The following is a 9,953-nucleotide window of genomic DNA, read 5'->3' as shown; positions in this document are numbered from 1 at the left end:
GAGATAGAAATTGTTCCTTTTCTTTTCTTTTTTTTTTTTAAGAGATGGGGTCTTGCTATGTTGACCAGGCTGGAGTGCACTGGCTATTCACAGGTGCGATCCCACTACTGATCAGCATGGGAGTTTTAACCTGCTCCATTTCTGACCTGGGCTGGTTCACCCCTCCTTAGGCAACCTGGTGGTTCCCCGCTCCCGGGAGGTCATCATATAGATGTCGAACTTAGTGCAGACACCTGATCGGCACAGTGCACTACAGCCCAGAACTCCTGGGCTCAAGTGATCCTCCCATCCCAGCCTCCCAAGTAGCTGGGACTACAGGCATGTACCACTGCGCCCGGCGAAATTGCTCCTTTTCTATTTTTATTTCTTTTTTTTTTTTTTTTTTTTTTTTTTTGAGGTGGAGTTTCGCTCTTGTTACCCAGGCTGGAGTGAAATGGCGCGATCTCAGCTCACCGCAACCTCCGCCTCCTGGGTTCAAGCAATTCTCCTGCCTCAGCCTCCTGAGTAGCTGGGATTACAGGCACGTGCCACCGTGCCCAGCTAATTTTTTGTGTTTCTAGTAGAGATGGGGTTTCACCATGTTGACCAGGATGGTCTCGATCTCTTGACCTCGTGATCCACCCGCCTCGGCCTCCCAAAGTGCTGGGATTACAGGCTTGAGCCACCGCGCCCGGCCTTCTATTTTTTATTTCTAAGGGGAATTAGAGTTAGAGCCAGAGAGAGTTATTTAAAGAAAAGGATGAAGAGCCAGTTCAAGGAATGTTAAACTGAAGTCCATAGGCAGAATCTAGGAAGTTTGTAAACAATTGGAAATCATTTGGAAAACATTTATTTGAGCGTGCTTTTTCTCTGGAAAAAGAGTTCAGAAATCTCATCAACTTTTTGAAAGAGTTTTGGCATTGACAGAATTAACCCTAACCACCACTACCACGCAACCAAGCCACAACACTGAGGCCCTGATAGAGAAATTATGTGACTGAGTCCACGCAGGTAGTCAGTGGCAGAGCCCCGGGTAAAGACAGCCAGATGGTGTGCTTGGTAAACAAGTTAGAAGTTTTTAGCTCTCAGGCTGGGGGTTTTCCTGTTACATGAAGCCAGAGTGAGAATAATCACATGCAGGAATAGCAATTACATTTACATATATATATATATATGTATTTTGAGACAGAATCTTGCTCTGTCGCCCAGAGTGGAGTGCAGTGGCATAATCTAGGCTCACTGCAATCTCTGCCTCCTGGGTTCAAGCGATTCTCTTGCCTCAACTTCCCCAGTAGCTGGGACTACAGGCACCCACAACCATGCCCAGCTAATTTTTGTATTTTTAATAGAGATGGGGTTTCACCATATTGGCCAGGCTGGTTGTGATCTCCTGACTTCGTGATCCACCCATTTCGGTCTCCCAAAGTGCTGGGATTACAGGCATGAGCCACAGCACCTGGCCTAAATTTATATATTTTTAAAAGTGTACATTGGTCAGGTGTGGTGACTCACACCTGTAATCCCAGCACTTTGGGAGGCTGAGGTGGACAGATCATGGAGATCAGGAGTTTGAGACCAGCCAGGCCAACATGGCAAAAGCCTGTCTCTACTAAAAATACAGAAATTAGCCAGGCTTGGTGGTGGGCACGTGTAATCCCAGCTACTCGGCAGGCTGATGCAGGAGAATCGCTTGAACCCAGGAGAAGTTGTGGTGAGCCAAGATTGTGCCACTATTCTCCAGCCTGGGCAACAGAGTGAGACTCCATCTCAAAACAAAAAAAGAAAAGAAAAAAGAAAGAAAGAAAAAGTACATTGAGATTTGAAGAAAAAGAAAAGAGAGCTGTAGGTGACGGACTAGAAATAATGTTGGGAGAAAGAATGTGAGATGAGTCCATAGAATGAGAGGCTGAGAATTTTCATTCCTATTTACAGGAGGAAGAGACAATGAGGTGGTGAGGGGTACAGAATGATCAAAAAGTCCTTGTTAATCACGTGGCTAGAGATTAATGATCACTGAAAAGGAAGTAACATATACAAACATATGCAGAGTATTTCTCAATCAAAATTTCATTAGGGTGCTGCGGAAGTAAGCTGGCTTTACTTCCCCAGTGGGAAACCAGAAAGAAACAGACGGCACCAAGATCCTCACCAGCCTTGTCCCAGAACTCAGAGATGAGGATGAGACAGTCCCTGGGGCCACAGATGAAAAAACTTCAGAAGATGTCAAGAGAATCACACTTAAAGAAGTTTTTTATTTTCGAGACGGAGTCTTGCTCTGTTGCCCAGGCTGGAGTGCAGTGGCACGATCTTGGCTCACTGCGACCTCTGCCTTCCAGGTGCAAGAAATTCTTTTGCCTCAGCCTCCCCAGTAGCTGGGACTACAGGTGCCCACCACCGTGCTCGGCTAACTTTTGTATTTTCAGTAGAGACGGGGTTTCACCATGTTGGCCAGGATGGTCTCCATATCTCTTGACCTCGTGATCCACTCTCCTTGGCCTCCCAAAGTGCTGGGTTTACAGGTGGAAGCCACCGTGCCCGGCCAAAATGTTTTTTTTTTTTTTTTTTTTGAGACAGGGTCGTCTTGCTCTATTGCCCAGGCTGGAGTGCAACGGCTCATTGCAACCTATGCTTCCCTGGTTCAAGCGATTCTCCTGCCTCAGCCTCCTGAGTAGTTGAGATTACAAGTGTGCGCCACCACACCTGGGTACTTTTTGTATTTTTAGTAGAGAGGGGGTTTCACCATGTTGGCCAGGCTGGTCTCAAACTCTTGATCTCAAGTGATCCACCCACCGCCGCCTCCCAAAGTGCTGGGATTACAGGCGTGAGCCACTGCTCCAGGTTGAGACTCAGACTTCTATCTCCACGATCCCCCTCCCTCAAATCCGCCCCACTCAAGCGTGCAGAAAACTCCCTGACTCATGCATTCTGCACTGGAAAAATGAGATCGAGATGGCTAACCAGCTTCTCCACCATCGTGGGTTCACTGACAGGAGACCTGTCCCTGACTCAACCCACAGAAAGCATCTAGTGTGCCTGAAAGGAGAAATATCCCAGAGGACAGCCAGAGACAGAGGTGGGGGGGCAGGATCGTCTCCAGCCCTGGACCCTTTGCTCTAACTTGGCTGAAGGAGACAGCAAATCAGCATGGATGTTCAGCAGCAGCACGTGGTAGGTTCGTTTCAGAGGTCCCCTGAAACAAAGAAAAGAGGGCTGTAGGTGCACAACTCCTAACCATCCTTCCCACACTACTGAATGTCTCCTTTGAGACCTCCCTCATCCCAATGGGTGGCACGAAACTGCTTTCTACACCAAGGCAAACCTAGCTTATGCCGCCATCTAGTGTCAAAAAGGAGGCGGTGACCTACCTGGAAAAAAAGAAAAAAATAAATATATCAACAGGTAAACTAAAAATAAAAACTCCTGCGGCCGAATTCCTCGCTGACGGCGGCCGCGGACCGCCCGGCGTCCGGCCGGACGGAGAGCCCTGGTCCGGGGCGCCGAGGCGGCGTTCAGCTGCGCCCAGATGCGGCGGTGACCCCTGGGGCTGTGAGCCGGCGCGCGCCGTCGGAGCCCCCCCGCGCCGCCGCGGGCAGCGCCACCCGGGCACCCGGCGTGCCGGCGGCCGACTCGGGCTCGTGGGAGCGCGTCCGCCAGCTGGCAGCACAGGGCGAGCCGTCGCCTTCCTGCGGAGCGGGGGCCGGACCCGCGCGACCCCGGGGACCTGCAGCCTGCGAGCCATGCGTGGACGCGGCAGGGCCTGGCAATCGGCCCCGTGCCGGGGCGACCCGAGTCCGAGCCGATGGCGACTGCAGCCAGCCGGTGCTCCTGCGGGAAGAGGTGTCGCGCGGCTCCAGGAGGAAGTTCACCTTCTCCGGCAGATGAAGGAGATGTTGGTAAAGGACCTGGAGGAGTCTCAGGGCGGCAAGTCCTCCGAGGTCCTCTCGGCCACCGAGCTCAGGGTCCAGCTGGCCCAGAAGGAGCGGGAGCTAGCCAGAGCCAAAGCAGCCTTGCAGGCCATGAAAGCTAACCGGAAGCGCTTGAAGGGCGAGAAGACGGACCTGGTGAGCCAGATGCAGCAGCTGTGTCCCACGCTGGAGAGTCGCGAGGAGCAGCTCCGCGACTTCATCCGCAACTACGAGCAGCACCGCAAGGAGAGCGAAGACGCGGTCAAAGCGCTGGCCAAGGAGAAGGACCTGCCGGAGCGCGAGAAGTGGGAGCTGCGACGCCAAGCCAAGGAGGCCACAGACCACGCCGCGGCCCCGCGCTCCCAGCTGGACCTCAAGGACAACCGGATGAAGGAGCTGGAGGCCGAGCTGGCCATGGCCAAGTAGTCCTTAGCCACGCTGACCAAGAACGTCCCCAAGCGGCATTCCCTCGCCATGCCGGGCGAGACGGTGCTCAGTGGCAACCAGGAGTGGGTGGTGCAGGCGGACGTCCCGCTGACCGCAGCCAACCGGCAGAGTCCACAGACTCTCTGCCACTCACACCCCCCGTCACCCTGCGGACCGGCAGGCGGTCAGGGTGAGCCCCTGCCACTCCCGGCAGCCCTCCGTCATCTCCGACGCATCTGCAGCCGAAGGCGACCGGTCGTCCACACCCAGTGACATCCACTCCCCTCGACACCGGACGCACTCCCTCGGCAACGGCGACAGTCCCGGCCCAGTTCCGAAGAAACTGCACAACCCTATCGTACAGTCACTAGAGGATCTTGAAGATCAAAACCGGAAAAAGAAGAAAAGGAAGATGGGCTTCCGCTCCATCTCCAGCGCCTTCGCCAGACGGAAGCAGCGGAAGTAACTCGACCCCGGCCTCTTGGATGGTATCACCCCTGATTATTATTACACGGAGCGGGATACGTGCTCCCCTGCGCCTGCGGCCCGCAGGCGTGTCCGTGCGTGCGGGCGTCGTGCGAGTGTGGGTGCGCATGCGTGCGCGCGTGCGGCCGTGCGTGGGGTGCGCATGCGTGTGCGCGTGCGGCCGTGCGTGGGGTGCGCATGCGTGCGCGCGTGTGGCCGTGTGTGGGGTGCGCATGCGTGCGCGCGTGTGCTGTGGCACACATGCGTGCTGGATGTGGCCGAGTGCCTCTCACAAGCGAAAACACGAGTATGAACCCCTGTCCCCTGCGTCGCCACCTCTGTAATTGATGTACATACCGCAAAGTATGTGTGAACCTGTCAACTCTGTTGTCTTTGGAGGAAACGGTTGTGTTGTGAATCTGGTTTATTATTTTTCTACCATGTTTGGTTTTTCTTTTTTTTTCCTTTTTGTTTGGTTCGTCGGTTTTTTCCCCCCCTTTCTCCACCCCTCCTCCTTTTTATGAAACGAAAACTTGAAGGACTGCTGTGCATTTGTAAATAACAAAACTATTGTGCACTCAAAAAAAAAAACAAAAAAAAAAACCTCCAAGCAAACATATCAGATGAAACCGAAACGAGCCAGACAGAGAAGACAAATAAACAACAAATCCTTTAATGCAAAGACATAGACTCACATGACAGGAAACAACAGCAAAGAGGGGAACGCTGACCTCAAATGGACAAAGCAAGGAACCAGTTACTGGCCCTAATGAGACAATATGCGAACCTCTGACCAGTAATTCAAAATAGCAGTTTCGAGAAAAGTCAGTGCTCCCCAAGATAACATACAAAAGTAATTCAGTAATTTACAGGAGAAATTTAACACAGAAATTGAAATTTTGAATAATCAAATAGAAAAATATTGGGGTTGAGAAATAAATTCACTCAACTAAAGAATTCATGGACGGGCACAGTGGCTCACTCCTGTAATCCCAGCACTTCGGGAGGCCGAGGCAGGTGGATTGCCTGAGCTCAGGAGTTCGAGACCAGCCTGGGCAACACAATGAAAGTCCCTCTTTACTACTACTACTACTACTAATAATAATAATAATAAGCCAGGCATGGCAGCCTGAGCCTGTAGTCCCAGCTACTCGGAAGGATGAGGCAGGAGTATTGCTTGAACCCGGGAGGCGGAGGCTGCAGGAGCTGAGATGGTGTCACTGCACTCTAGCCTGGGCGACAGAGGGAGACTCCATTTCCAAAAAAAAAAAAAAAAAAAATCATTAGAGGCTCTCAATCAGCTAAATGAATCAAGTAGAGGGAGAAAACCAGCAAGCTCAAAGACAGGCTTCTACAGAATAGAGAAGCAAAACAAAAAATTATCTGCTAAATATAGACAATTACCTCAAAACACCAAATCTAAGAATTCTTGGTGTTCAAAAGGAAGTTGAGGCAGGCGCGGTGGCTCATGCCTGTAATCCCAGCACTTTGGGAGCCCGTGGTGGGAGAATCATTAGGTCAAGAGATCGAGACCATCCTGGCCAACATGGTGTAACCCCGTCTCTACTAAAATACAAAAATTAGCTGGACTTGGTGGCACATGCCTGTAGTCCCAGCTCCTCGGGAGGCTGAGGCAGGAGAAATGCTTGAACCTGGGAGACAGAAGTTGCAGTGAGCTGAGATTGCGCCACTGCACTCCAGCCTGGCGTCTGGCGACAGAGCAAGACTGTCTCAAAACAAACAAAAACACACAAAAGCAAGTTGAGCAAGAGCAAAGGGTGGAAAGCTTATTCAAAACCAAACACAAATGAAAGCCCAGAAAACTTTCCGAACTTGAAAAAGAGACAAATACCCAAGAACAAGAAGGTCAGAGAACACCAAACAGTTCAACCCAAATAAGGCTGCCAAAAGGTGGACATTCACAAAACCCTCAAAGGTCAAGGACAAAGAAAGGGTCCTAAAAGGAACAAGAGAAAAGAAGCAAATAACAGATAAAGAAGCTGCAATTGGTCTGGCAGCCGATTTCTCAATGGAAATCACACCGCTCAGGAGGGAAAGGGATGGCATTTTCAAAGGGCTGAAAGAAAAACACTGCCGTTTGAGAATACTGTATTAGAGGGCTGGCGCGGTGGCTCACACCTGTAATCCCAGCACTTGGGAGGCTGAGGTGGGTGGATCAACTGAGGTCAGGAGTTCAAGACCAGCCTGGCCATCATGGCGAAACCCCGCCTTAATAATGATAATAAAAAGTACTGTATTAGAAAATCGTCTTTTCAAATATGAAAAGGACATAAAGGCTTTCCCAGACAAACAAAAGATGAGAGCATTCACCACCACCAGACTTGTGTTACAAGAAGTGAGTGCTGGCTGGGCACGGTGGCTCACGCCTGTAATCCCAGCACTTTGGGAGGCCGAGGTGGTTGGATCAAGAGGTCAAGAGATTGAGACCATCCTGGCCAATGGAGAAACCCCGTCTCTACTAAAAATACAAAAATTAGTCGGGCATGGTGGCACACCCCTGTGATCCCAGCTACTCGGGAGGCTGAGGCGGAAGAATTGCTTGAACCCAGGAGGTGGAGGTTGCAGTGAGCCGGGATTGCGCCACCATACACCAGCCTGGTGACAGAGCATGGTGACAGAGCAAGACTCCGTCTCAAAAAAAAAGAAGAAGAAGAAGAAAAAAAAGGTGAGTGCTAACGAGAATTATTCGAAGGTATGAAATCCACTGGTAAAATTAAGTATATGAACAAACCCCACATACTCTAATACTATAATTTCAGTGTGCAATCCGATTCCCCTGTTACTGACATGCTGATGGCTCACTGTCCACCTCATCTTCAGCACTCACCCCCTCCCCCGATTACCTCACACGTCACACTCCAGGAATATTAAAGCAAAGATCACAACCATTTTTTTAAATGTTATTTTTAGAGATAAGGTCTTGGTTTGTTGCCCAGGCTGGAGCACTGTGGTGTGTTCATAGCTCACTGCAGCCTTGAACCCCTGAGCACAGGCGATCCTCCCACCTCAGCCTCCTGAATAGCTGGGACTACAGGCATGCACCACCACGCCTGGCATATTTTAAAAACATGTGTGTAGAGATGAGGCTGTGTTGCCAGGCTGGTCTCAAACTCCTGGGCTTGAGCCATCCGCCCATTTCCGCCTCCCAAAGTGCTGGGATTACAGGCATGAGCCACCGCGCCCGGCCACTGGTTTTTAGAATTGTTCGCTTACGTAACTTGCTGTAACATTAGACTACGAGCTGTTTTGGGGGAAGGGTGACTTTTTTCATATTTCTTTGTCTGGCTTGCATTAGTAAGTATCAGTAAATATGTTTATAACCAATGAGCACAGAGGAGAAGCTGGGGAGAAAGAGGCTGGACAAAGTTCAAGCAGAGAGATTCCGTAAGTTTTCTTAGCTGAGCCTTGAGGTTGTGTATGAGAACCGCTATCTGAGGGGATTTCAGCTACAGAGATAGGCCTGGTCATTTGCAAAGTAGTGGATCAGGTGAAGCTCGCGCGTGAAATCCTCATTCTGCTTTTCATCTTTCTCTCCTGTTTCTTCTCAGCATCCTGTTAGCCACCCAATCTCTGCCACTTAGTGGCTGCCATTGATTTCCCTGTTATTGAGATCAGAGGTTGGCAGCCTTCCCCTGTAAAGGGCTGGAGAGAAAGTTCTTCAGGCTTCGTGGTCTGTACAGTGTCTGCTGCAGCCACTGGACTCTGCCCTGTGGAGCAAAAGCAGCCACAGACAGTACCTGGGCGAATGAGCGTGGCTGGGGGGCAGTTAAATTTATTTCCAAAAATGGGCTTGGAGGCTGGGTGTGGGCTCACACCGTTAAGTCCAGTAGTTTGGGAGGTTGAGGAGGGAGGATCACTTTCAGCCAGGAGTTCAAGACCAGCCTGGGCAACAAAGCAAGACCCAGCTCTACAAAAAAAATGGAAAGTTACAGCTAGGCATGGTGGTGCACACCTGGAGTCCCGGCTACTCAGGAAGCTAAAGCCGAGGCGGGAGGATCACTTGAGCCCAGGAGTACGAGGCTGCGGTGAGCTGTTACTGTGCCAGTGCTCTCTAGCCTGGTGACAGGGCGAGAACCGGTCTCATCGAAAAACAAACAATGCACATTCTCACTTACAAGTGGGAGCTAAACACTGGCTACTCATTGACTTAAAGATGGCAGCAAGAGACACTGGGAACTGCTGGACGGGGGAGGGAGGGGGTGAAAAACTAACTGTGGTGTCCTGTGCTCACACACCCGTGACAAACCCGTACATGTGCCCGCTGAATCTGACATGAAAGTTGAAAGTTTATTTAAAAAGCCCGACAGGGTTGGATTTGGCTTGTGCGCCTGGAGCTTGTTAGCCTCTGCGTTAGATATTAACTAACAGAAACTTAGTGCTAATCTTCCCAGGCCGTCCATTTTGTTCTTCTCCGAGGTGATGGATAGAGAAAGGCTTGATCCAGCTGCCTGGATGTTTGCTGACACTTGTCCTGCCATGGGTTAATGAAGCATCCTTTTCTGGTGGAGGTTTCATGCTGCTGTGCTGATGTGTCTTCTCGTCTCTCTAGGCAGGAGACTGCATATCTTCTGCTTTACATGAAGACGGAATGCTAATGACTATGCCCAAAACCTTCAGAGATGGACGCGCTATCATTTTCCACTTCTGTCCTGGATCTATGGAGTCTTCTAAGAGATTTCGCAATGAGGAGAAGCATCGTTTTCCAACTATATAATTGAGCCTTATTTATAATCAGGGATATTATCAAAATATTTAACACTGAAACCCTGCAGGACCTGATCAGTCAGGATGGACGCTTTCACCAGTGGCCCCGGCCACGTGGCTGCTGGGTCTTGGGTGCTCCCGGCTGTCGTCAGCCCTTTAGGAGCCTGTGGGAGGTCCAGGTGCTCCACAGAGGGCAACAGTGGCGGTGGGGTCATCTGGATGCTAAGGGTCGGTGGCAGTGGGTATTTCAGTATTTCACAACTGCTGTGCCCAGACTTGTGTGTACTGGCTGAATATCAGTGCTGTTTGTAATTTCTCAGTTTTAGAACCAATATTAATCCATATAAATCAAGTGTTTTGTAACTGTTATTCTTCTATTCAGCAAATATTTATTGATAGTCTGTTCTCCATAAGATAGCGTGATAGCACAGTAATGAATCAAGTTCTTTTCCA

At 50.4% G+C, this 9,953-nt stretch overlaps 1 protein-coding gene and 1 pseudogene across 3 annotated transcripts; one reads left to right on the top strand and one right to left on the bottom strand.

Moving 5' to 3' along the window:
- Positions 1 to 813: 813 nt before the first annotated feature.
- LOC128929155 (uncharacterized) lies at positions 814 to 4,870 on the bottom strand. 2 transcript variants are annotated; one of them, XR_008475181.2, is made up of 2 exons: positions 4,038 to 4,870; positions 814 to 3,169 (listed from the first exon to the last, which is right to left on the bottom strand). XR_008475181.2 is itself a non-coding variant. In XM_078342594.1 (2 exons), exons 1-2 carry the CDS (start codon positions 3,716 to 3,718, stop codon positions 3,004 to 3,006), a joined length of 540 nt encoding a protein of 179 aa, XP_078198720.1. In that variant the 5' UTR covers positions 3,719 to 4,870; the 3' UTR covers positions 814 to 3,003. The 2 variants fall into 2 exon arrangements, 1 of the variants encoding a protein (XP_078198720.1); XM_078342594.1 differs by having other exon boundaries at positions 3,345 to 4,870.
- LOC128929153 (kazrin pseudogene) lies at positions 3,577 to 9,852 on the top strand (annotated as a pseudogene). Its single transcript, XR_013523923.1, has 2 exons — positions 3,577 to 7,461; positions 9,346 to 9,852. The product of XR_013523923.1 is annotated as a kazrin pseudogene (transcript).
- The last annotated feature ends 101 nt before the right edge of the window (positions 9,853 to 9,953 follow it).

This window comes from Callithrix jacchus, chromosome 1 (assembly GCF_049354715.1).
Source record: "Callithrix jacchus isolate 240 chromosome 1, calJac240_pri, whole genome shotgun sequence".
Classification (NCBI taxonomy): domain Eukaryota; kingdom Metazoa; phylum Chordata; class Mammalia; order Primates; family Cebidae; genus Callithrix; species Callithrix jacchus.
This window is presented reverse-complemented; position numbering and strand designations above follow the sequence as displayed.